This window comes from Stegodyphus dumicola, chromosome 5 (assembly GCF_044657685.1).
Source record: "Stegodyphus dumicola isolate Sdum_Otavi_A_Nest chromosome 5, ASM4465768v1".
Lineage (NCBI taxonomy): Eukaryota > Metazoa > Arthropoda > Arachnida > Araneae > Eresidae > Stegodyphus > Stegodyphus dumicola.
Genome location: NC_140772.1, coordinates 18404715 through 18432470, shown reverse-complemented (window position 1 = coordinate 18432470; position 27756 = coordinate 18404715). Strand labels below are relative to the sequence as shown.

General features: G+C 30.1%; 1 protein-coding gene across 1 annotated transcript in view; it reads right to left on the bottom strand.

Annotated features, from left to right (window-relative positions):
- Positions 1–550: 550 nt before the first annotated feature.
- Positions 551–27756, bottom strand: part of PTPMT1 (protein tyrosine phosphatase, mitochondrial 1) — a 29154-nt gene continuing 1948 nt past the window's right edge. The window contains exons 2-4 of the mRNA XM_035360150.2: positions 27645–27725; positions 24898–25089; positions 551–14961 (exon numbers count right to left, since the gene is read on the bottom strand). Of these exons, the coding sequence (XP_035216041.1) occupies positions 14836–14961; positions 24898–25089; positions 27645–27725 (399 nt within the window). The 3' untranslated portion in view covers positions 551–14835. The remainder of the gene's footprint in view (positions 14962–24897; positions 25090–27644; positions 27726–27756) is intronic.

Below are 27756 nucleotides of genomic sequence, written 5' to 3'. Positions count from 1 at the left end.
TCTCTGGCAACGGTCCTAGACTTATTTGAACAATAAATCATTTATTCTCAAATTCAAATGGCACTGACTGTAATGTATGCATAGTACAAACATAAAAGGCTACCATGCTCTTTGCTATCCAAATATTTAAAAAAAAAATTTTTTTTGGACATCGCTGCACGAATAATTTCTCAAATGTGAACTGTGTTGAGAGTTATGCAGTGATAAAAATAAATAATTTGCAAGCTTAGCATCAAGTGCCAAATTGAAATTAAGAATTGGAACTCACTATGTATTTTATTATCATAAAAAATAAATTCGCAGGCAAAAAGCAGCATTGAAAAAAAAAAAAAAAAAAAAAAGGTTGCATCCAGAGTCCCAGATACTGGAAATCCGGATTTCAGAGTTTGCACTGCCACATAAAAATAGTTTATAATTCAAAACATTTGCCAAAACTGTTCTGGTGTAATGTGCTTTATGTCATAAGTTATTAAACAGTCAAAAACAATTCACATGTAAAATGTTTAAAGTGATATAGTATGTCAAATGTTGCATAATAAAATACAGTAACTCTGGCACATAAAAAATTAATTCTTTATATACATATTTTGGTCCAGTTTCAGTTCTTATACACTTCTAATTAAAACGGGTAAATTATAAAATAGTCTTATACAATTAAATACATGAAAAATAAGATTACAGTTTCATACAGACTTCATGAAATTATAATATTCAAATTTTCTGATATTCTATATATTATTACATATGACAATAAATAAATATAGATAATTTTCATAAAATTAGAAAAGTCTTAAAAGGTTTATAATACACACTTATTAGTCACAAATTTTCTTGTTCATCCATATTTTTTTAAATATATACAGCACCATAAATTTATGAAGTCAACAATAACAAGCAAAATGATGTCAGATGAAAAAGTAATTTGCTTATTTAAGTATCATTTTATGAAATAATTTTCAAATAATACAGTTTTCATTATCTTTCTTCTAATAATAACGGACTTGAAACAATTCAGGCTTCTTACATTCTTCCAATAAAAACAATTACACATTAACAGATATATTGCTTCAATGAGTATTTTAACATTTTGAGTAAAATGTACATAATATGGTAATTCAAACTAGAGTCAAATATGTCAATTACTATTTGTAATATTTTAATTTTGTGCATTGTAATGCAAGTTTAAGTTTGTTCTTTAATGTTCAATGTTATACAAATTATTTTCTATTTTCTATGCTTTAAATTCATTTGCAAGCTCAAAACGTTTTCACGTGCAAAATTAAATAATATCTTGATTTTACTGTGAATGCATGAAAAAATTGCTGGAATTTCAAATTTTTCAGTTGATTTTTGAAAAGGGTAAGCTTACACCAAGTGAAAGAATAAGGATTACTGTATAATTTAAGAAGGTGGTTGTTCTTCAACCTATCAGGTGTGAATTGATAACTAATAAAAAATATGAATATTTAACTATGAAGGTCTTTCTAACTCAACTGGAAGTTCAATCAGTTCTTAGGCAACAGCGGACTTAGTTCACACAGTCCACTAAAAAGATGCAGCATCTGAGGTATTTAAAACTTTTCATACAGAAATAAATATATCTTTTTAACATGGTGTCTTAACCCTTGCGGCACAGTGTGTCCAGTCTGGACACACCTAAAAATTTCCTTTTGTACGCACAGAAAAATTGAATGAAAAAGGATTTATAGGTTACTCTGAACCTTCTTTATTTATAGTAGATGGCAGCTCAACATAAACCAGTCCATATATTTTAGCCATGTTTAGTTTTTTAAGACCCTCATTTTTCAAAGAAATCTTCTAGATCTTTTTTTAGGGTATAAAGAGAATTGTTTGAAAAGAAATTTCTATGTTATTTTTTTGGGCTGTATGCTAATCTCCTTATTCTATATTAGTTTTAAATTTTTACCTTGAAATCTTGCTTAAAATCAAACGGTGAACCCTAGGTGTGCCCAGACCAGGCTCACCGATAATCTAGGACAACTGAGAGTCTGTATTCTTTGTTTCTCCGCATTTCATTGGTCAGTTCATTGACGACACTGCTCCTTTCAACACTCTTTTCGAAGCTGTATTCAATCAGTTTGCTACTTTGGGCACACCCACAGGATTAAAATGATGAGTGCTATCTTTACAAAATTTTACTCCACTAGGCCTAATTAGACTGCCTACCTTTTTTTTTTTTTTTAATCAAAACTCCCACTTTAAAAGGTAGCGTGCCGGAAAGGGTTAATGAATGAAAACTTCTAATGAAATAAATATATGGAAAATAATACTGAACAGAGTGATTCTAAAAATGCTGCAAAATCCATATTTTAATCAATACAGTACAAAGTCCGTAATCCGGAATGATCTATAATCTGGACTCAGAGCCACAAGCTTACGCATGCGCGTAAAGCCAGTAAAGCATTTACCCATGCTCGCTTCCGATAGTGAAGAAAGTAACAGAGAACGTCATTGAAACCGAAAAAATTTTGATTGACAAGTTAGTCGGTATTCTCGACACAGCAATACAGGACTTGAACAGTGGAACTTTGTAACTGAACAAGAAAATTATGTCTGTTTATAGAATTAAATAGAAAGTATTAGCACAAAAAACGAAGCAACTTAATCATAATTTCTCTTTATTTCATAAATTACGGTTTCATATTTTTAATTGTATAATTTCTGCATGCCATCTTACCAAATTTAAATTGATGAGCTATAATCCAGAAAACCCCCTAATCTGGAATCGCCAAAGTTCCGACGTGTCCAGATTACGGACTTTGTACTGTGCTTTTTATGAGCATTAATAACCTGGCCCATTATAATGCTTAATACTTAAATGAATATAATTCAACTTCTAGATACAACACACAGAAATGAGCACTTAGAAGACATAGCACAAAATTTTATAATAGTAACATGCATGAAACTGTTGTCAAAAATATAAATATTTCAGAATTTGCCATTTTTATACATTAGAAGTTACAAAATTAAAAATATCAAACTTTGTTAAAATGCATATTTTTCTCGTAAATCATGAAAAATTTACTTAAAGCAGTATAAGTATGAGGCTTAGAGCCAAAAAATGTGCATTGTATTAACTCATCAGAGAAAAATAAATATAAACGGAATCATATCCACATAACTACACAAACTATATCTCATAACTTAGAACTATTTTGACTTTTGTCTATGAAAAAATACATAACTTTACTTGTAAATCATTTATAAAAATGATTAATTTAATTTATAAAATGACTAATTTTTTTTTTTTTTTCCTCCATTTTTAGATTAATTCTTAGGTAAAGATTTGTTGAGTTTGCATCAATTAAATAACAAAGTATATTTTTTAGTACTTTCAAGACTTATTTAAATATGGGACTTAATGTAATAAATAATGTAATTTAATTTATAAAATGACTATTTTTTTTTTTTTTTTTTTTTCTCCATTTTTAGATTAATTCTTAGGTAAAGATTTGTTGAGTTTGCATCAATTAAATAACAAAGTATATTTTTTAGTACTTTCAAGACTTAAATATGGGACTTAATGTAATAAATAATGTAATTTAATTTATAAAATGACTAATTTTTTTTTTTTTTTTTTTTTTTTTTTTCTCTCCATTTTTAGATTAATTCTTAGGTAAAGATTTGTTGAGTTTGCATCAATTAAATAACAAAGTATATTTTTTAGTACTTTCAAGACTTATTTAAATATGGGACTTAATGTAATAAATACTTTGTAAATAGAGAACATGATACAAAAGCAGAAGTTAAATAATCTGATAAATTATGACAACAGATTACAGAATAAGTATTTCCATTATTACATCAATTTCCTATAATTTACATGAATTAAATCTCTCAATATATTTGTATGCATCCCTCTCCTTAATGAAGAATTAAAAATTCCAGTTTATTTGTTTCATTGAACATGCACAAAGGCCATGATTTAAATTTTTATAATCAAACAAAGAAAATCATATTTGTTACAACATTAACAATTATCTCTAATTCTATGCATATTGTAGAATAAGGATAAAATTGATAAATTATTTAAATAAATATTATTGGAATTGTTTAATAAATACAGGAGTAGGAGTATAATAACAGGATAAATAATATGAGTACGAGTTAAAAAAGGGTTTCTGATCAAAATTTTATATTATATTATTAAAACACCATTACGTAGAATAATAAAAAACAAAGATCAACAGAACAGAAGATTTTTCATCAGTATCTCCTTTTTAGATCTGAGAAGTTTTAAATATAGATCATGATAAGTAAGAATCTACTAAATGAAAAATAATCAGGCTTTAAATACAGATCCATATTTAAAAAAATATTAAAGAATATCAATAAATAAATATGAAACCAAAAACAACTTAAGCAAAAATTTGTTCATTAATATATGCATGTTATCAACTTTTAAGTTAATGGTGCAGAACATTTTATTTTAATGTAACATATCTAGAGATTTAAAAGCTCTTTGATTGCTGCTGCATTTCTATTTCCACCCTGCTTAAAATTACCAATGCCTAAACTGGCAATCTCTTGCATGTATTTAAATGTAATTTTTTTTTTTTTTTGGTAACTCAGAAAAAAAGTAATAGTCATGACCTGAAAGGCATAAAAATTTTTATACTAATTTCTGTTATAGAAATAAAACTACATCAAATTCTATGCTTATTTGTGAATGAATATTTTTTCCTTAATTATTATTTACAAGTATTTCTTGTGTCTCAGTATGCAGTTTTTAATGTTTTATAAAGTAATGAAAAAATTCATTTTATTTTATTGCATTATCATGAAAAAAGTATGCTTCTTAGGATTTCTTTGCATTTAATTAGTAATATATGGTGTTCAGTTTAAATATTTTGGTAGCAAAATGTATTTCAATTCAAAAAAGAACTGAGACCCCCATTTCAATAATTTCCAGGCTCTGGACCTTACCTGGCAAGCGGAAGATACTTGTATTAATTAGCAAAATATGTGTTTACTGTATCTTTCTCTTAATAAAAAAAAAAAAAAAAATAAATAACTAATAGTTTTAAATCTTTACAATTCTATTTGCAGAAAACTTTGATGCTACATGCATTACATTAAATATCTGCCATTGAAAAATTTCTGTTTTCTGATCCTTGTACTTTAAAACAGTCAAGGATAATTATTTATTAAAAAACATTACTTTTGCCTAGAATGGAATTTTCTTTAGAATTTCACCAGACCTCCCCCCCCCTGGCCAAAATAGTAATAAGTTTAGAATCAAAGGTGGGCTGTTATCCTCTACATCTGGTGCCAGCAACCATTTTTTGGCTTCACGTAAAAATCAACCAAAGTGTATATTAAGAAAACATTTTGGGTCAGTGGTATTTTCATTTTAGAACAGCTTTTGATGAATGATAAGATAAATTTCGTAGGAAAAAAATATTGCAATATGCAAACTTTTAGCATAAAAATTCTAATTGCTATAAAAACAACATTGAGTCAAGTTTATTTTCCTCTTCGATATCAATGGCTTCACTGATGCTAAATTTCTGACATCAATTTAGTCAAGTCTGGCTTATAATTAGTTGTCTTAAGACAAACACAAATATCTGGATTTTGGTAGTTAACCTGCTCCTATTCTTATTTAAAATAAATTTCATAGATGAAAATATTTGCTTGCATTCATAAACAGAACCAAATGTGGACAAAATGGCAAAGCCAATTTTTTGGAATTGCAAGAATAACAGATTGGCATTCCCAAATTTCTCGATTTCTCCTCAGAATTATATTACAATTTTTAAAACTGCATGTTCATTATCGGAACTTTGTAATCAAATAAAAATGTTATTGTTATTATTTATTTTCAGTTAATTTTTTACGTATTCTTCAAGTACTCATACTATATTTATGTTTTATAATTTTTTATGTATTATACATTATTTTTGGAACTCAAATGGATCATTTGGTGACTTGTGAGTCAAGGTTGCCAAGGCCTGCTCTAAATGTAAACCCCCAGTAGTTACAATTTTAACTCCATATATTACTTTATTTTAAAAACATTAAATACATGCATCTGAAGATAAAAATTATATTAATATAATAAATACCAGCTAATAAAATTCACAATCAGAATAATCAAAGAAGTAACCATTTTCTTAGTTAACAGCTGTAAAAAACAAACATTGCTTTGTATATATTTACATTCTAGATATTATTTTTAATAAATTGCAAAGAAGCCTCACTCTGAATGCCTTTTAAGAATATCTTGTGCATAATGATAGTTTTTCTTTCCTGCATACAAGTTCAGGTGGAAGTGTAGTGGGGCACCCTATGTTTACTATAAGTAATTTAGGTGTAGTCCCACTACACTTTGGTTTATTTTTAAAGTTAGTATTTAAAACAGTACATAAATTATATTGACATTATGATTGATATCATATCTATTATTACCTTTCCTGCGAAACTAAGACAAAAGAAGCTTGTTTTAACCCCTTAACTGCCACGGGCGTATATATACGCCTTGCTCAGCCGATGCGTTAACTTTGCGAATAATTTTAGGTGTAGCAGCGCAAAGCAAATGATAGCAGTTTGGAAGGACGTATATATACGCCTGGGGCAGTTAACGTATCGGCTGAGCAAGGCGTATATATACGCCCGTGGCAGTTAAGGGGTTAATTTTCTACAACTTTTAAAACTTTAAAAATAAAGTTGAATGCAATAAGCTAGGCCTGCAAACCACAAGTTATACATTCCCCAAAACAAAATAAAAAACTTGTGATGTTCTCAACTTAGTTTAAATTACATTAATCTTGGGCATAAAGAGAGGAAGGAAGTATCTTTTAAGCTCCAGTTTACAAGATTTAGTGCAAGGAACTGATTGTCACTTAATATTCAAGCTTATTAGAAAAAAGTGAGTGTTTTTATCACAAATATGTGGAAGACTATTGTTAATACCATATAATCTAATGGTACTTGGTTTTAGCCAACACTTACCAGTACTCCTCCAATAATACTGCCCAAATCTGCTTTCCTATAACTATTGCTACAATCACAGAAGTTGTTCCAAATTCTTTTATTCTTTTGAAAAGATTACAAATTTTGTAGAGGCAGTAAGGAAGAATAGGGAGTGTATGTCATTTTATTTCAGTATCAACTTCTGACCAGTTACAACATATATCTGCATTGCATCTTTTTTTGGGGAAGGGAGATAAACCTTTTCCTGACAAAGTTCTTAATATGTTTTCTTGGTACTGCTGTGTTATCAGGACTGGATTCAGGAAATGTATGTATGTATGCATATACGTATGGATTATGTGTTCATGTATGCATGTATATATGTAAAATGTATGAATGTATGTGTGCGTGTATACATACACACATACATGCATTTACATACATTTCTGAATCCAGTTCCAACAACAGAATAGTACCGTTTTCTTTGTCCTATGTTATTTTTTACTGTATTTTGCATCATGTTTTTATAGCATTTTCTAAGAAATGAAATAGGAACAATTCGTTACTTCTAAGTATGAGATATTTTGAAAAAAAGAATCTGAAACAATTTAGGTTTTAATGTCGCACTAGAGGGTTTGTTAAGCTTTTGCTGATCTCGCAGTTTAACTTAGATTCACGCACACTGACATAACTTTTCTTTTTAATTTTATTATTAAACATCACTTTCTTCACACTTATGCCACATAAAATTCAGCAGCAAAATCACAAAATTTTTAAAAACAGCATATTATTAGAATTCCTGATGCAATGTTAAGAGGTTGCCATACATGTTTTAGACCAGAAGATGTAATTAATATAGGATATAAAGAACGGCATTATTGCTTTTATATTGCTAAGTTTGTTTGCTTTTATATTGCTACAAGCAGATGAAATTTAAAAGAAAAATGCTTTGCCAAATGGCAGCATGACACATGGAAGTTAAAAAATATTTTAAATTGATTATCTTTGAAATGCTTGATAAAATGTTAAATGTTGCCGTGCAGTTTTTATATTCACTATATTTTTTCTTTAAAAATAATATGTGGCAACATCCTTTTATTTATGTTCTGATTTTTTTAAAAATTTTTCGCTATGATATTTCTTTAAAAATGTATGTATTGTATTGCCGATAAGATTTGCAAGCAACATTTGGAAGTGATATGGACACAAAAATGATACTAATAAGTGAGGTTAATAATAATAATAATAATAAAGTGAGGTTTGAATTCAAAAACACCTCTGGTGCTAAAAATCGTGCATTTCATTTTTTTTTATTCTAAATTATTCAAATTAACTATATTAATTAACTAACTAATTAACTAACTCTATGTAATAGAAGATATAGGATGAGAAGGTAATGTTAATGCTGCTAACAAAGCATTAGAATAAGAATTGGTTCAAGGAAAATAATTTGTCTCCTTATTTAGCAAAGTTCACATGAAGAAGGGACAAGCTATGAAGAATAACAATCTGTTTGATGCCATTGGCAGATAGTGCTTGCCAGGAATCAACAAACTTGTTTAATCATTCTGCTGATATTGAAAATATAATTCGTCACCAAAAGGTGGCAATAGATTGTTGGCAGTGTACTGGTAGATGTCAGCTAATACCCAAATACTAATCTAATTATAATTTATGAATAGCCGGTGTATACTTTTTTTTATCTAGTTCTCGAACTATAACATGACTATTTGAAATAGTTTTAAAGACCCTGATTCTGGACATCTAAATAAAGCTAGAATTTATAAATAAATAAAGCTACCTTTGAAAAGACATTCAACTATATTAATTGTATTTAAAACACAGCTAGCAAATGCATTTCCATTCTATACTTCCAAATGCAAGGCTAGTACAGTTGGGCTTAAAATCTATTTTATTATAAATGCAAGAGATGTGACTTAGCTACTTTAAATTATCAAAAGAATTATGATTATACAGCCACAATACAACACTGATGTGCTTTACTCTATAATGTAATAAATATAAAAACACTTCAGTGTATACAGCTACATCTTAGATGCACAAATAACATAAATGTAATTACAAGCTCATAGTTGAAAAACAATATACCATAATTAGAATAAAAAAATAAAACAAATAAGAGCTATCTATAATATTGAGCAAAAGTTTTGTTGCCATATGTCATCAAGCACAGTTAGTGACATTTATGGCAGCAATATCCATGTTAATGGTATTGAAAAAGAATTATAAATTTCCATGATTTTTTTTTTTTTTTATTATTGAATCAACTTAAACTATTCTGTCATGATGGTATGAACAGATCATTTAATATTTTGTATTCAACTTAAAAAAATAGAAATATCACATTTTATTGAAATGTGCATTTTTTCTTATAAATCATGAAAATTTATTTAAAGCAATATAAGGATTGCAGCCAAAAAATTCACATTAAGCCATCAGAGGGGTGTAAAAAATTTAAACTGAAGAAAACTGTATAAATGTGTTTAAGGTAATAACACAAACTAGATCTCTTACAACCTGAAACTATTTTGAATTGGACTATGGAAAAAAAATATAACTTTTGTACTTGCAAGTCTTAGTTCCGATTATCCACACCCCCACTAAATATTACAAAAAAGTATTTACAACACAAAGCTGTAAGTTGCCGAAATACTTGTAGTTATATAATAGACCACAATGTCGCCAAAAAGTATTTATGTGGCAACTCGGGTATACATGTTGCACATGTCTATTTTGGCCAGCACACAATGACAACGTTATAAGATGCTCAGTTTGTACAATTCTCTGATATTTTTTTCAAGTGAAAAACAGACTGCTGTGTACGTCAGAACAACAACAGTAGGGGGGGGGAAGGATTTCTCAAATAAGGTAAGTATTTTATTACTCATATTTCTTGCATTTTTAATTTTATTGAGCGATGGCTCTCGTAGAACTCTTAGTGCAGCACCATTTTGAAAATGGCAGTTGCCTTTCATACATAAACTTGATGAAAAATTAGTAACCAATAAATTTGTGAATGCTCTCTAAAGTTGGCAATGAGTTTGTGATTGTTAGAGGTGTAGATAATTAGAAAATATCTTAATTTTAAATTTCTTTTTGCATTCTTGGATTAAATATGCTGAGGACTGAAATTTATAAACTATTAATGAAGTCATACTTTTCATTACTGCTAGATTTAAGACTTATTTAAATATGTGTAAATATTTAAATGCAATGAAAGTATGATTTCTTACACTTATGGCACTACTGAATAATATTTCTTTGTTATAATTACAGCAATAAATACATATAGTTTTTACATAAAAGTTTTATATAAATATATTACTTAAAAGTATTTATTTCCATAAATAAAAACTCTACTTAAAGGCTTTTAAAAATTTCTGACCTATGTACCATTTTATACTTCAGAAAATATACACGTAAATAAAGGATTATTTTATAACCATCTATATAAACTACAATACATCACTATCTCGGATTCTGCAGATGTAAATTATATTTCTAAGTTAATTTCACAGTTACAAGAATTTTTACAAGAGCACTCTACAATTCTTATAAAATGCACTGAAGTTTGAATTTCAGGGTATTTGGTACATGTGTTTCTCTCAGAAATTTTTTAATGCATTTTATTAAGAAGGAATTAAATCTAAAAACTAATTTTAGCTTTCTTACATTAATAACATCATAAATCCCTATGTTTGAATTTACGTTAAAGAATAAGTGCATTTGTATATTAGTTATAAATATTACTAATCCTACAAAAGCCAAATGATCATCATCTATGAACTGTTAAAAAATGTTCAAGCACACAGCAATACCTTACACAATGCAATTAACGCTTTCTGCAAAAATTATTGCACACTGAACCAACACTAATACAGGAAGAGTTCCAAACAGAAAAATATATAATAGCATGAAGACAATTCTTAATAAAGTAATAAATGTGCATGATTAAAAAAAAGATGTAAAATAACAATGAGGTAGATTAAGAAAAAATATTAATGTAACTTTTTATAATAATGCCACTTTTGATATAATAAAAGCATCATCATGAAAAAATCACACACACAAAACAATATGTATTTAGCTTAGAATTTTATTACCTACGGAGGCAGATAAAGGTATATGCTTAGAATAAGTAAGTGATAAAAAATCAGCGAAAACGCTACAGGAAATATTGGTGAATCCTTGGATTATGGTAACTTGGCGATTTTTTGGGGAAAATTTGGCGACCAACCCTGCTACAGCAAGCTGCTAGTTGTTTTTTTTTTTTTTGTGGACGCCATTTTGTTTTCACAAAGTAAAGGCTTTTTTTTTTAACTCAACATTTTTTCCAACAATCTGTTAGCCGAATTACGCTTATGCTAGAACTTTTATGGAACAAAAGTGCTTAATAATGACGAAGATTAGGTGCGAAATTGGGAGAAAGTGCAGAATCGCCCACTGCTTCGCGCATTTTTAAGAATTTCACGTACGCGGTGTCCATGTACACGTCGACCTATTTTCACTTAAAAAGTCAAAGAAAATTGACAAAAATCCAATTCTTCTTAATCTTGTAAAAAGCGCCAAACAAATAAGTGGGCGATTCTGCACTTTAGCAGTGAAATTGTTTCTAAGTGCTTATAGCTAAAATCACGATCGAAATTTTCCGGAAAATGTCACATGACATGTCTCATGATGTCTCATTTCTCTGAGACAAAATAATCTGTGATTCGAACTGTGTACTTCTCAGATCATTGCTAAAGTCCTATCTAGTAAGCTTTATCGCCTTACCAAAATGTCGCCAAACTACCTGTTACCATATTCCAAAGATTCGCCGAAATATTTTTGATTCTATTAGTCTCTATAATCAGAAACTGACTGATTGGTTTTAGATTACAGTCTACATTATACAGGTCCAAATTTAACTTTTAATATCTCTGACATTCTCTGATTTTTCAAGACTAAAGAGAAAAATTTCCTTGATGAAATAAAATGAACTAGTTATCAAATAAAGAAAATTAATAGTTTTATACATTTATAACAAAATACAATGAAGTAAATAAGATGTTATACTAACATAATTTACTTCACTCATTATTATTGCAAACAAAAGAAATATGCATAGGAAGTACACATCTAAACCATTCAAAAAAGTTGGTAAGGTTTTTAAAATAAATATCAAATTCTGAGCAAAACTGTTCATTTCACAGAGAAATTATAACAGTGATGTATCATTCATAATAAATATTAATGCTACTGTGTTTTAAAATACATCTGAAAAACTAAGATCTGTACTTGATTAAAAAGTATGTGTTTAATTAACACAGCTATTGATTATAAAGTATAACTAATCAATACAGTGGCTTCAGATCTGCATCACTTGTAAAGAGAAGGATGACAGAATAGTCATATTTCTAAAAAAGAGAATGAACCAATCATTCATTAATAGTTGGAAAAGATTGACTAAAAAGATTAAAGATTGATTCAAGATTGATGAAATTGTTTCAAATGCACTTGGCAAAAGGAAAACAAAATATTTTAGTAATTCTTCATTTGCTTTCTTCCTAAGATCATTTATAAGTTTTTATATAAACTCAAAACATGAATTTTTTATTATTTTAAAAAACTAATACAGTCAAAAATCGTTAATTCGGACACCCATAATCCGGAACGATCTATAATCCGGACCTCAAAGCTAAAAACGGTACTTTTCCGTTTTGCCGGCGCAAATCTCGCCAAGCAGACTTTGTTGGCGACAACATACAGTATACACATAAAAAATGTTAATTCTAAGAATTTTTTTTTTATTGTGAAGGCATAAACATTTTAATATCGTTTAAAATTTTGTAAAAAGCCAATAAATTTATAAAAAGACATTAATTTAAGAATTTACTATGATTTCATGGTTCAAAATCCTGATTCGCCGGTTCGTATCACGTGACCCCAAGTGATCTCATCTCACGTAAACTACGCTACTAAAATTTAATTCGCTCAGTAATTATCTACATTAATTTTAAGTTAAATCTTAATTTGGAATACAAGTTTAAATGCAAGAATTACTTCAATTCGTACGAATAGCTTACTCAGAAATTATGCAAAACCGCAGTGCTTTACTTCGCTAGTGCATTCTCATTAGAATTGATGAATTTAACACTTGATTTCGCCTTCGGATGAGCGGTGTAATTGCGTTCTAATTGACTTAATTACCGTGAATTGTCTTAGGAGATAAAATTTAAATATCGTGTAAAAATTCTATATTATTGTATGCCAGTATTGAAAGAAACAATCTGATAAGAAATGGCTTCAACTTGTTTTGAAACTGAGGCGTAAAAGGTTACCAGCGAAGATATTCCGTCTGGCATCAGTTAAACCATTATTGGCGACTTTATCGTTTGCGCCGGCAAAACAGAAAAGTACCCTAAAAACTTTCTGCGCATGCGCCGTGTTGACACATGCGCGTAAGACCTTTTACGACTGCGTATATGCATTTTCGCAAGCGCAGAATACGTTTTCACGTGCACGTTTTATGTATAATGGATGGTATAAGCTAAAATTATCTATTTCAGTTAATGTTGATGATTGCGTTGTTCCTTAATGTTCAAAATGGATCCGGCTTATTATTTTTTGCAGACTGTAAGAGCAATTTTATAAAAGTAAACTTGAACTTTCGATTATGTCAAATAGAATTTCCGATTCTGGAGCTCCCAAAGGATCGTACAAAATGATAGTATGTTTCGATGTCCATCAAACCAAAAGTGGAATTGCTGCAAAAAATGGATAAAGACATGAAGAACGTGACAGAGAGGTTAGTGAAAACGAAAAAATTTCGATTGACAAGTTAGTCGGTATTCTCAGCACAGCAATTAACGGGACTTGAACAGCGGAACTTTGTAACTGAACAAGAAATTATGTCTGTTTATATAATTAAAGAGAAAGTATTATCACATAAAACGAAGCAACTTAAACAACTTACATTGAAAGAAATGTTTAATAAAGTAAACAAATAAATATTAAGCTTTTATTTGTAAATTTTGATACCCTTTAGATTATAATTGTTCTTTATTTCATAAATTACAGTTTCATATTTTTAATTTTAGAATTTCTGCATGCCATCTTACGATATTTAAACTGATCCAGAAAAATTGAATCCGGAATCGCCGAAGTCCCGATGAGTCCGGATTAACGACTTTTGACTGTACAAGTGTTTTTTAAAATGAGAAAAATTTGACTGATTTTGTGGAAAATTTTACAGAATTTCCTCGACTTTCTAAAAAAATTCTTTATTTTGTCTGTCGTTCTCCAATATATCCTTGACTTTCCAGATGAATGGGAACCCTGCTAAAGCATGAGAATACACTGAATAAGCTATCGCAAAGAGTTAGTGTTGCAGATAACTATTATGAACTGTTGAAGTTTGTTGTATCAAAAATGCAATATAAAAGTTCATATTTTCATGAAAGTGTAAATAAAGTCATTCTTAATAAATTCAAAGACTGTTATATTTTTCATAGCTACAAAAATATATCACTCAGATTAATAATGTTAATTTATACTTAAATTTTCATTCAACTCTCTCTAATGAGAAATTCTATTGGGTAATCAAAGTTCAACTCAACCTTTCGAATAATAATTTAAAGGGAACTTGAAAAGAAAAAAAAAAAAAATTAAATATACCAAACAGTTTTAAAAAACTGTTAATTAAAGTAATAAATAACATTAATTTTTTTTCTTGAAAACAAAAGCACTTTGTGCAACATGTAAGAAATGCCCACATCTTGTGCTCCAAAGTTAATGCTACATTCTAAAATAGCTTTGCCACTCAGTGTTTCAAGTTTTGCAATTAAAAAATTCTTATATAATAGAGAGGGCACTTAAAAAAAATCACAGAACTGATCACTTATTTGCAACATTGTTCTTGTGAAAGATGTCCAGAGCATCAAGTTGTTTCCTTCCCAATAAAATATGTGGTCGACGATTGCGCATCAGTTCAACAGCTTGTGCAGGGGTCCAGTTATGACGCTACAGATTTAAAATGAAATTATTTATTAATATAACTTTAAAAAGTAATTATATACAATTTTTTTAAATATTTAGAATTACAACACAACTTTTCTTATTACATGGATATGCTAAAAATGAAACATAATAAAAATGTTTGTTATATCCTTACATGCTCATTTTCATTTAAAAAATATAAATAATATACAGTACAGTACAGTACAGTAATATACAGTAATGTTCAAGTATTTAAGACTAATTGTATTTACTAGTTTTACTGTCTTTAGTAAGGATATACAAAGAGCTCACTTTTACAGCTGAACTTTTTTTTATTTGATTGACTGCTATTTCTTATTAGTCAAGAAGAATGAAAAGTAAGTTTCCAACGCAAACTTTAAATCATTGGGACTTTGGGAATTCAGATTTTGGAAATTTCTGGATTTTAGATCATCAATTTAAACCCAGTTAAGATGATATACTGACATAGCACCATACCAGCTTCAGTTATTATTTAGGTCAGACAGAAAAATGCTAACCTCCCACAACCACTCAAAGGATGAAAGTGTAACCCAGGCCAAGAATACATATAGCGAGAGTCACTCACTAGCCAGTAATCCTTTGAAAATGACATATAGGAATCTCAGTTAGTCGGGAGAAAAAAAACACATTTAGAGCATACCTGCTTCCTTTTGAGTATTTATTATATTGCCCATTACTAGACTTTGTAAGGGAAGGACAGGATGATTTTTTATTAGCCCAAAATGGATATTAGTCTCAACAAATTTTGCATAGTTTCACTTTTCATTGAAATCTGTTGCCATTAGGGAAAATGTAAGATATTATTCTTTCACATTTAATCTGTGTGTTATTAATTAACAAATTAAAACTATTTAAAAGCAATAGATGCAGTTCTTAAAACTAATTATTTTTAAATCCGATTGATTTAAACAAAAATGAATTTAATTCATGATATATCTAATTGAAAATATTAATTATTTGGTACTTACGTATTATCGCAACCAGGTTGGCGCGATTTGTAAGTTTGAGTAAAAAAGTATGAATAGAAAGAAAATGTACATTTATTAATTACAGATAATTTTTAATACAGTTTTTTTATATTATTTTGTTTTAAAATATAAAATAGCAATTAAACCCTTGTGGTTTTGAATTTGAATAAGTTGCAGAATTATTTTTTCGGTGGAAATCTTTTGGCTATTGCTTTTAGCACTGATTGAAAACCGTCTTCGCCATTAACAGCTTGAGCTGGGCGCCATATAAATTCGATAAGGTATGAGTCAAGATGATGATGGGCTGTTCCTCTCTGTTTCTTGTTGCACCATTTGGCTGAGCCCCACATGCACTCTACATGTTGTGTGTGAACGCCCGTGTTGGGATCCACAAAGTTATATTTGTGATTAACAGTTCCATGCAGAAATCCAGCATTTTTGAACTCACTTGTATTGTATCCTTTCCAGTATTTTGTATTCTTTTCTTGTATTCCTTTATTTTATACGTGCAAATGTTCATCCTTGGAAAGGGTATATACTTTTTCCCAATCAGGTAATTTCATATATGTACTTTTTACGGACTTTAAAGATTCACAAAATTTTCCTGCATTTTCGTGCAAATTTTTCTAATTTATGAGAAAAAAAGCAGTGTAATATGGATAAAGTCAAGAGTGTGCGCAATGCCATTTTTGTGCAATTCTGGGATGTTTTTTTAAGTGGAAATAGGTCGACGTGTACATGGTAACTGTGTATGTGCCATTCTGAAAAACGCGGTGATTTCTTTACAAAAAACTACGTATAACATGTAGGATTGCCGTAAGTAGGGTCCCCAAATTTGGCGATTTATGCAAATTTTGGCCTGGTTGCGTTAATACGTAAGTACCAAATATTTTTATAGAATTAAATCACATAATTTTAATGTTCCCATGTTAGTCTAAATGCATATTCATCTAATATCCCATTTTGGATTTGGATGTCCAGATTTCAGACTTTGTACTGTATATTACTTGTATTCCCCCTCCCCTCCCCTCACCCCCCCCAAATGGAGGACAGAAATATCTGACAGTAATGTTACATACAGGCTAAGTTTTAATTCAGAAATCATATTTAACTAAATTGTTATAACAATGCTGTGACTTCACAAATAAAAGTGCATTCTGAAAATAAGTTCCATTTTCAACCTTTGCCACAGCAAAGCTGCAATAATGATGAAGTGCATTCACCCTGAATTCAGCGACACATATATAAGGCAAATGCACCAGTTGAAGGTAAGTTGGTAATGTATATGCTTCAGGGATGGTGTTAATGTCCCAAGAAAATTTGTTCAACCATCCCATGTCAGTAATTGTAACTCATAACCATATTTGTGAGACATGTAGTGAACCAGAGTGCGAGTGCCTCAATGATATGAAAATATGTGTGACAGTATAATGAGGGATGGAAAACAGCATGGCAAGAAATGCAGAATCTGACCATCTGTGTTGAGTGGTTTGTGCAACCGAAGCAAAGATTAAAAAGAAGAGACAATTTAACTTGTCAGAAACTTACAGTTCATTTTAAACATGTTTCTTGGTTGCTGCTGAATAACACTGTAAGCCTAAAAGACCCTACATAGTAGCAAAAAAGTAATAAAAAAAAGGATAAAGGTTACTAGCTAGGACTTTAGCGGTGTACATAGATAGATAAAGTCGAGTGTGCACAATGCCATTTGTTAAGTTAGAATATAGCGCCACCTATTGGATAGGGAGAGAAACTCTCACTTGGCCATCTGGATTCGGCTAAGCAACATGCCAGAGCATGTATTAGATCTGAATAGTTAATTACTGTAAATAAATTAGTTAGTTCTTTTGCTATACAGTCCACTTATTAGTTTAGAATCATAGTACATGGTCCGTCGAACCGGAGAAATGAACAAAATGCTGGCATTAGATAGAAACAAAACTTCGTTAAAAGCGAAACTAACTAGGTTAGAAAATGTAGTGAAGGAATATGATGATAGTTCGAATAAGAATGAAATTCAAATAAAGTATAGATCCCTTCAAAGCATTCAAATGGATATTAGAAACTTGAGGATTAGATATTTCGAAAGCGTTGATGAAAAAGATGTCACAGACATCGATGAAGAAATCGCCGAAATGGAAGAAAGAACGGAAGTTCTAGAGGTAAGAATTATGGAAATTCTATCATCTATAGCACATTCTGAAAATGAAAATGATTGTAGTAAATTTGATCTTAAAGTACAAATACGTTTGCCAGAATTACCAATTCCTAAGTTTTCTGGTAAATATACCAAATGGAATAATTTTAAGATTCAATTCGAAAACATCATAGCGAATAACACGCAATTAACAGAAGTTCAGAAACTCTACTATTTAAAGGCTGCATTAACTGATCAAGCAAAAAATCTTGAAACTGTTGATGATACTTTTAGTTCTCTATTTAAAGCTCTTCAAGATAGGTATGAAAAGAAAAGAATATTAATTGAGACGCATATAAAGTCAATAATGGATTTACGTACTTTAACATTCGAATCGTCTAAAGGAATAAGATATGTAATAGATAATGTTACTAAAAACGTTAGGGCTTTGAATGTTTTAAAATATGAGAAAAATAATTTATCGGATATTCTGTTATTAAATATCGTACTTCAGAAACTAGATTTCGAAACGCGCAAACAATTTGAACTAAGCATTAATGCTACGGAAGTTCCTACGTTTGATGAATTAATTTCGTTTTTAGAGAAAAGATGTCAGTTATTGGATAACATTAACCGTAGTATTAATAAAATGAAATATCCGTTAGAAAAAAGTTCGAAATCAAAGGCTCTGATGGTTAAAACCAATAGTGTTTCGATTTGTTATATGCAAAAATAATAATCATCCACTGCATAAATGTGATTCATTTTTTAAATTAAATCCAAATCAAAGATATGAAATAGTTAAAACCCATAAATTGTGTCTAAACTGTCTCAGTAATGAGCATTTAATCGCAAAATGCAATTCTAAGTTCAGATGTTCAGAATGCCATAAAAAACACCATTCATTAATACATCGCCTGCTCAGAAATGGCGCCATTCAACATAAGTTAGACAAAACAAAAACGGAAGCAATGAGTGACAAAATTATAAACAAAAACGCAGATGCCTCTAATAAAAATCAATCAAGTTGTCTTTTGACACGCAGAAAAAACGTCTTATTGGCGACTGCAATAATATATATTTGCAATTCCGAAGGAAAAAGAATCCCAGTTCGCGCAATACTTGATAACGGCAGCATGAGTTGTTTCTTGAGTGAAGGAGTTGCTAATTTGTTAAATTTAAAGAAAGAAAGAATTTATGCATCTGTATCCGGAATTAACGAGAACGTTATAAATATTAATTATCAACTAGATGTACAGATTTCGAATAAGGATTTAACATATGTAAGATCAGTTAATTGCTTAGTTATTTCTAAAATAACCAATGTAACTCCATCAAGGTGTTTAGATGTAAAGTCATTAAATATTCCCATTGATATTGAATTAGCGGATCCGCAATTTGGAACACCTAACAAAATAGATATGTTACTAGGAGCCGAATTGTTCTTTGAGATTTTAAAAGAAGGAAAATTTCAATTAGAAAATCAACTGTTGATATTTCAAGAAACAGTTTTTGGATATATCGCGTCTGGTGCATGCAAGAGTGACTCAGAAGTAAATTATTGTGGTTTAGTTCTAAATAGTGAAGAAAGAGTTGAAGAAATTTTGCAAAGATTTTGGGAAGTTGAATCCATTGAAAATATCGAGGATGCTTTGAGTGAAGAAGAAAAATACTGTGAAGAACATTTCAAGCGTACTCACTATAGACAAAATGATGGAAGATACGTAGTTCAGTTACCCATAAGGGAAGACGTAGAATTAGGAGAATCGAAAACGCTGGCTGAGAAAAGATTGCATCAAGTGTGGAATCGACTAGAAAGTGATTCGAATATGAAAACATTATATAAGAATTTTATTAAAGAATATAAGGATCTAAATCACATGGAAGAAGTTCAAGAAATTGAAACATCGACTTGCAATTATCTTAGTCATCATGGAGTTTATCGGCCAGAGAAAGCCTCTACCAAGCTTCGCGTTGTGTTTAATGCATCCGCTGCTACTAGCAATGCAAAGTCACTGAACTCAATATTAATGAAAGGGCGAATACCTCAAGAAGATTTATTTTCTATTATTATTAGATTTCGAAAGTACAACTATGCATTAGGAGCTGATGTTCAGAAGATGTACAGACAAATACTTATTGAACCATCTCAACGAAACCTGCAGTTGATCTTGTGGGAGGAATCAGTTGGTAGTCCTGTGCAGACTTACCGTCTAAGGACTGTAACATACGGAACAGCAAGTGCACCATTCCTTGCAACAAGGGTCCTGAAGCAGTTAGCAATGGATGAAGCGACAGACTTTCCTCATGCCTCAAGAGCCATACTGAAGGACTCTTATGTGGACGACATTATTACTGGAGCTAATACCATGCAAGAAGCCAAGGAGTTGCAGACACAGTTAACCTGTCTTCTAGAACGTGGTGGAATGCAGTTACACAAATGGTGTTCAAACAATCCAGAATTATTGAAGAATAAAGAAAGTGCTAGTCAGGATTACTTCTTTCAAGTTATGGATAAGCCTCAGATTACAAAGGCCTTAGGAATGTCATGGAATACGTCTACAGACTGTTTTTCTTACAATCTAAAGATACCTGACTTTGAAGAAACAAGCACGAAAAGAGATGTCTTATCAACGATAGGTCGCCTGTTTGATCCGTTAGGTTTAATTGGACCTGTTACGACAAAAGCTAAAATATTTCTACAAAAACTTTGGCTTCTAAAATTAAATTGGAATACACCTCTTCCTACTCTGAAGAATGGAAGGCATTTCTGCATAGTCTCAAAATAGTCAACGATTATCGCATCCCTAGATTTGTTCTAGCCAATGGATTACAACAAATAGAAATTATAGGATTCTGTGATGCTAGTCAGAAAGCCTATGGTGCTGCAATTTATGTGAAATGTATGTCATCTTCAAATGAATGTTCATCAAGACTTCTGTGCAGCAAGTCTCGTGTGTCACCTCTGAAGTCAATTACCATTCCTCGTTTGGAGCTTTGTGGTGCAGTTCTGTTGGTAAAACTAATGAAAAGAATATTAAAAGCCATTCAGCTATCTATTGTCAAGGTGTATTACTTCACTGATTCGTCAATAGTATTAGCATGGATTAAGAAGGAACCTTATCAACTAAAGACATTTGTTGCTAATAGAGTATCTGTTATTCGAAGCATGACTGCGGTTCATGAGCGGTACCATGTTAGCACTCACAATAATCCAGCTGATTTAATATCACGTGGAGCTGAACCTAAAGATCTTCTTCATAATGATTTATGGTGGTATGGACCAACTTTCTTGACTAAGGAGAGGTTTTTGACTAATCCTTGTGAATTAATTTCATCTGATATGGATGATGTGGAATACGTCAAAGAACTCAAACTTAAGGATAATGACTTAGTTAATCTAAATGTGAACTCTAATTCCCTTGTTTTAGATCATATTCTTAACATTAGTAATAACTATATTCGTATTATTCGTGTATTAAGTTTTGTTTGTAGATTTATAGCCAATTGTAAGGGAAAACATTTAATAGGTTCTCTAACTGTAAGGAAATTGTTAAAGAATTGGATGACGCTGAGAAAATCATTATCAGGTATGTACAGTTACAGCATTTTAGCAAGGATATTCTGTCTTTAAAAAATAAGAATTGTGTTTCTTCCAAAAGTAAGTTAAAATTTTTATGTCCATTTCTAGATAATGATTCTCTTCTGAGAGTAGGAGGCAGACTTGCCAATAGTAATCTTAATTACAACCAAAAGTTTCCTTATGTAATGCCAAAAGATCATGTATTTACTAGATTAATTTTTCAGTATTACCATGTTAAATATTTACATCTTGGTGCTCAAGCACTATTGCATCAGGTTTGTAGTAAATTTTGGGTTATTAATGGTCGAGATGTAGCTCGAAAGGTTGTACATGAATGTGTAACATGTTTTAAGATTAAACCAATTGTATGTGAACAACTTATGGGAAATTTACCTGGTGAAAGAGTTAACCCAGGGTTTGTATTTAATACTTGTGGACTCGATTTTTCTGGTCCATTCCTCATCAAGTATAAAAATCAGAGAAAGGGTAATTATGCAAAAGTCTACATAGCTATATTCATATGTTTAGCTACTAAAGCAGTACATTTAGAGGTAGTAACTGATTTAACCACAGATTCATTACTTGCTACTATTAAAAGATTTATTGCTAGACGTGGAAAATGTAATACCATAATGTCAGATAACGGTACTAATATGGTTGGTGCAAAATCAGAACTGAAAAAATTGCATAGTTTAGTCCTTAAATCTAATTCTGATATAGCAGATTTCTTAACATCTGAAGGTATAAATTGGAAACTAATTCCACCTAGAGCACCAAATTTCGGTGGTTTATGGGAAGCAGGTATTAAGTCATTTAAATACCATCTTCAGCGTACAATCAGCAGTTATAAATTAACTTTAGAAGAATTTTGGACTGTTGTCACACAGATTGAAGGTATTCTCAATTCTCGTCCAATTTTACCCTTATCAACAGATGCAAATGACTTTGAAGCCTTAACGCCGGGTCATTTCTTAATTGGACGTTCCATTACTTCATATCCTGAACCAGATTTGTCTCATCTTACAGATAATAGACTGTCTAAATGGCAAGTTATTACCAAGTTCATTTAAGTTATTTGGAAACGTTGGCAAACTGATTATTTAAATCATCTACAACAATGCACCAAATGGTTTATTAATAAAGAAAATTTAAAGGCAGGTATGTTAGTTGTGTTAAAGGAAGATAATCTTCCTCCATTTAAATGGTCTTTAGCTAGAATTCTAGAAGTTTTACCTGGTAAAGATAATAAGGCCAGAGTTGTTAAAGTGAAAACATCAAATGGTGTGTATATTCGATGTATTAGTAAAATTTGTTTATTACCTATCCAGGATAATAATGCTTAGTTTACATTATTATGTTCTTATTGAAAATTGTGCTTTACATTAAAATGGAATTGTTTAAAGAATTAAGTTCGATTGTAGCATAGTGAATGTTTATGTTCTTAAAATGTTACATTATTTTATATTATATTCATGATGAAAGATTATCTATTAGCTTTCATATTGTATTGTAGAATTAGTTGTTCTTGATTTGTTAAATTGTATGTTTGTTTGTAATTTACATGTTGAAATTTGTAATTTCAACGGGCGGCGGCATGTTAAGTTAGAATATAGCGCCACCAGATGGCCAAGTGAGAGTTTCTCTACCTATTGGATAGGGAGAGAAACTCTCACTTGGCCATCTGGATTCGGCTAAGCAACATGCCAGAGCATGTATTAGATCTGAATAGTTAATTACTGTAAATAAATTAGTTAGTTCTTTTGCTATACAGTCCACTTATTAGTTTAGAATCATAGTACACCATTTTTGTGCAATTCTTGAATGTTTTTTTAAGTGAAAATAAGTCGACGTGTACATAGATACCCTGTATGTGCAATTCTATTATCAAAGAGATATAGAAACGCGAACATTTAACTTGGCAAGTTAAAGAGATGAGCTTTGTCTGCTTATAATTATTATTTTTTTTTTTTTTTTTACATATGGTTTTGGCTACAGACACAATATCATAGATACTAAAGAAATCTCTGTGTTAAAGCACTCGAAATTTCTGCCTACAATGCAATCAGGCCATAATTTTCCCCAGTCTGAATTCATGGCCCTTTAAATCATTTGCTGCGCCATCTTGTTAATCACAACTAAATAACAGAAAATATTAAAATGATATTTCTAAAAGCTGCTGAGTATCAATTCTGTATCGGAGTTTACTTCAAGACACATTTGAAAAATCACTTCGTGCCGACCCGAGTGTTCATAACTAAAGACATCATTTACCAGCCAAGGCATTTTTTGCTCAGATAATTTGTTCATGAACATAATTGTTTCCATAATAATTATTAAAAATTTAGTTTAGCAATTAGAACTTGAAAATACTTTTGAATATGTTTACTAAACGTAAACTAGATTTTAAAGTCCACACAAAATTTTATTTGTTTTATAATATAGCCATACATTTTTACAATAATACTAATAAAAGAAATAATGCATATTACCCCCGCGCGATGAAATTTAGATTTTTTTCCAGTTTGCTATGATATGTTAAAATGATGCCTTTATATATATTCATCTAGATAAGTCTTAATTGGAAATTATTTTGAAAGGTCACAAAATGGTTAATCTTTGGATTATGGTAACTTGGCAATTTTTTGGCTAAAATTTGGCAACCAACCCTACTACAGCAACCTGCTAGTTTTGTTTTGGACGCCATTTTGTTTTCACGAAGTAAAGGCATGCTTTTTTTTTTTTTTTACTCAACATTTTTTTCCAACAATCTGCTAGCCAAATTACGCTTATGCTAGAACTTTTATGGAACAAAAGTGCTTAATCATGACGAAGATTAGGTGCGAAATTGGGAGAAAGTGCAGAATCGCAAACTGCTTGCTGCGTTTTTAAGAATTGCGCATACAGGGTATCTATGTACACGTTGACTTATTTTCACTTAAAAAAAATTCAAGAATTGCACAAAAATGGCATTGCGCACACTCGACTTTGTCTATCTATGTACACTGCTAAAGTCCTAGCTAGTAACCTTTATCGCCTTACCAAAATGTCGCCGAACTACCTGTACCATATTCCAAAGATTAGCCCACAAAATTTCTTATTTCATCTTCCATGCAAATAATTTTATAGGAGAAAAATTAAACAACAATTGTGTGTTCAAAACATATAATATAAAACTTAAGATGTACATTTTCAAATTAAAATCGATATAAATTATTAAGAAGGAAACAAACTTTCATTAAGTAGCATCCGACTAATGTTGCACTGCGTGTTCTTCCAGCTTTACAATGGACATAAACGCTACTACCAGTACCAACAAATTCATTTATAAATTGCACACCACGAGCTAGCTTTTCTTGGCTTGGAGCATGAAAAATATCTTGTGTGTGAAGCTGAAGAAATTTTACACCTCTTCTCTTCCATTCCTGTTTCAAAGAAAAGCAGAATTTCTTTAATTTTTTAAGAATCTTAAAGATAATATAATACAAATTTGTTCTAAACAGAATGTAAACAGTTCAATTTTTATGCTTGAATTTGGTAAAATTAAATGTAATCAACACCTAATGAAGTTTTCATTTAATCTAATTCTTCTTACATAAAACAAAATTAAAAATATATAATATTTATCAAGACTACAAAGCAATTTTCCTTCTGAATAAAGGATAATTTATTATTAAAAAATAAACACTTTTTTAAATTGAATCTAACTGGATCATATTTTGCAGATGAAAAGATAAAATTACTTATTGGGTACAAGCTGGTGGTTTTTGAGACTTTTCTTAAAAAGTCAGGAAACATTACCTACATATGGAAGGAAGCATACTTCAGCAACGTAAAATTCAAATTTTAATTATTAAATAAGGATTATGTGATATATTAAAAAAATAACACAATCTTCACCTAAATCTTTCTTTCTTTTTTTTTTTTTTTTTTTTTTTTTTTTTGTGCTATTTTCTCTCCAAGTACACAACACAATCTATATTTGCTTAAAAAAAGTTGGAGGATTTCAGAGACTTGCCACTGCAGAAATTTTAGCAATATCAGCTACCTACCAAATGCTTCTCCTCTTGAGCCCTTTAGAGATTTTGTATCAAAATTCTGTGTTTTTGCAGAAATTTTAACACAGTTTCTTTTGATGCTGAAAGTTCCACAAGCTTGTATTTTTAAACTATGTTCTAGGCAAAAATATCACGGTTTGTTTATAAAAGCCATCAGTATACAACAAAAAGAATGCAAATGGCGACACTGCTTGACTGAAATATTGTTATGAACATGGTTCTCTGAAGAATGGTTATGCACTTAGTTGCCAAAAACTGACACATTCTGAAAATCTGGTAACCTAATAAAGTGGTTGCATTAATAAGTAAGTAAACTTATTATAATGCCTGTTGTTTGGTAACATGGCTATTGCATAATTAAGACACAATAACACGTCAAATAAATACTAATTCAGAAGTCAAACAACAAAAATCAGTGTTATATTTTCAAAATTTTCACAGGACTAGTTTCAATGGTTTTACCGAACCACCATCCTCTTTTGCAAAACTGCAAATGAACAAGATAAATAATGATTAGATAAGATAAGAAAGCCTGGACAAGAATAAGCAAGTGGCGCCATCTGTTGGTGAAACCAGAACTAAAACATAATTTCTTTAAAAGCCGAAGGCAAATTTGGATTGGAATTAGGATCGTTAACTAGAACAGAAAGATTTTTATGAATGTGAAATGCCTCTAGAAAATCCAGTTCTCCAATGGAAGATGTTTTTTGAATAATTTTGGCAGCAGAAAAATTGAAAGTGTGATTTTCGGACCAACAATGTTGAGCAACAGAAGACTTCTGTGTTTCCTTTTTTCTAACATATGCCTCATGTTCTTTGACACGAAATTTTAAGGCTCTCTTAGTTTGGCCAATGTAAATTAAACCACACCGGCAAGGAATCCTATAAATACCCCAAGAATTCATATCCGGAATGGGGTCCTTGAGTATGAAACTCGGAATTTTATTGATGGGAGAATGAACAACGCGAAAGTTAAATTTCTGCAAAATACGTGCAACGTTATAGCTAATTGATGGAAAGAAGGGAATGACAACGGAATTTTTATAATCTCCTAAAACAAGAGTAATCTCCTAAAACACTAAAAGGCACACTCACAATTAGTATGGCTACTGCATGTTAGGATTAACAGTACATTTAATTTTACGATTTTACAGCCACAATTACGATGAAAATTTGTTATCGGAAGCTATTTACATACTAGACAAAATTCCAATGATCATACATTTACCAACAATTATTTTATGCAGAACAGTGAAGAACTTATTTCACTTACAAAAAAACAAAACTTCAAAATTTTATGAATATTATTGTTTTTTTTTTTTTTTTTTTTTTTTAATATAATGGGAAAATAATGGTGGAAAGTAGTAAAATCTACATTATAACATAAAAAAAAAGTCTTGAGAGTGGCATACTATTATTAAGATAGCTGGAGGCACAGATAAGCTAAGATTTTCATTTTAAATGAAATGCTTTCCTCCTCATTTTGAGTCTTATGTTAAGATGGCATTAAAAAAAAAAAAAAAAAAAAAAAAAAACTTACAATTTTTCAGATTGTAAGATTTAGATTATCATCGATAAAAACAGAATGACACAAATGAAATTATCTGAAAATCTCTGCAAACTACATTTATTTATTTATTTACTATGATAAAAGATAAATAATTTTAAACTAAATCAGCAGATATTTATTTGAAAATGTGAATACAGAACTTTTAAATTACATAAAACTGTTTACTAATAGAACTAGCATTTCTTCTTTTAATTGATAAAATTTTCTTAAGAGTTATGCCTATTAAAATACAATTAGAATCAAATGCTAATAATATAAGTACAATAAACAAAATAGTAACTAAGACAAAGTCTGTTACTGACTGTAATTTATACATTTCATATTGTGCAATATTTTCAAAAATCACAATTACTTCTTCTGTAGTTACCCATCTCTGTAGCTCAAAATCTTCATTCATTGAGATAACTCCTCTAACATTTTCTTCCTCTATTAACTGAAACGAAAAATTATAAACTGTGTATAAA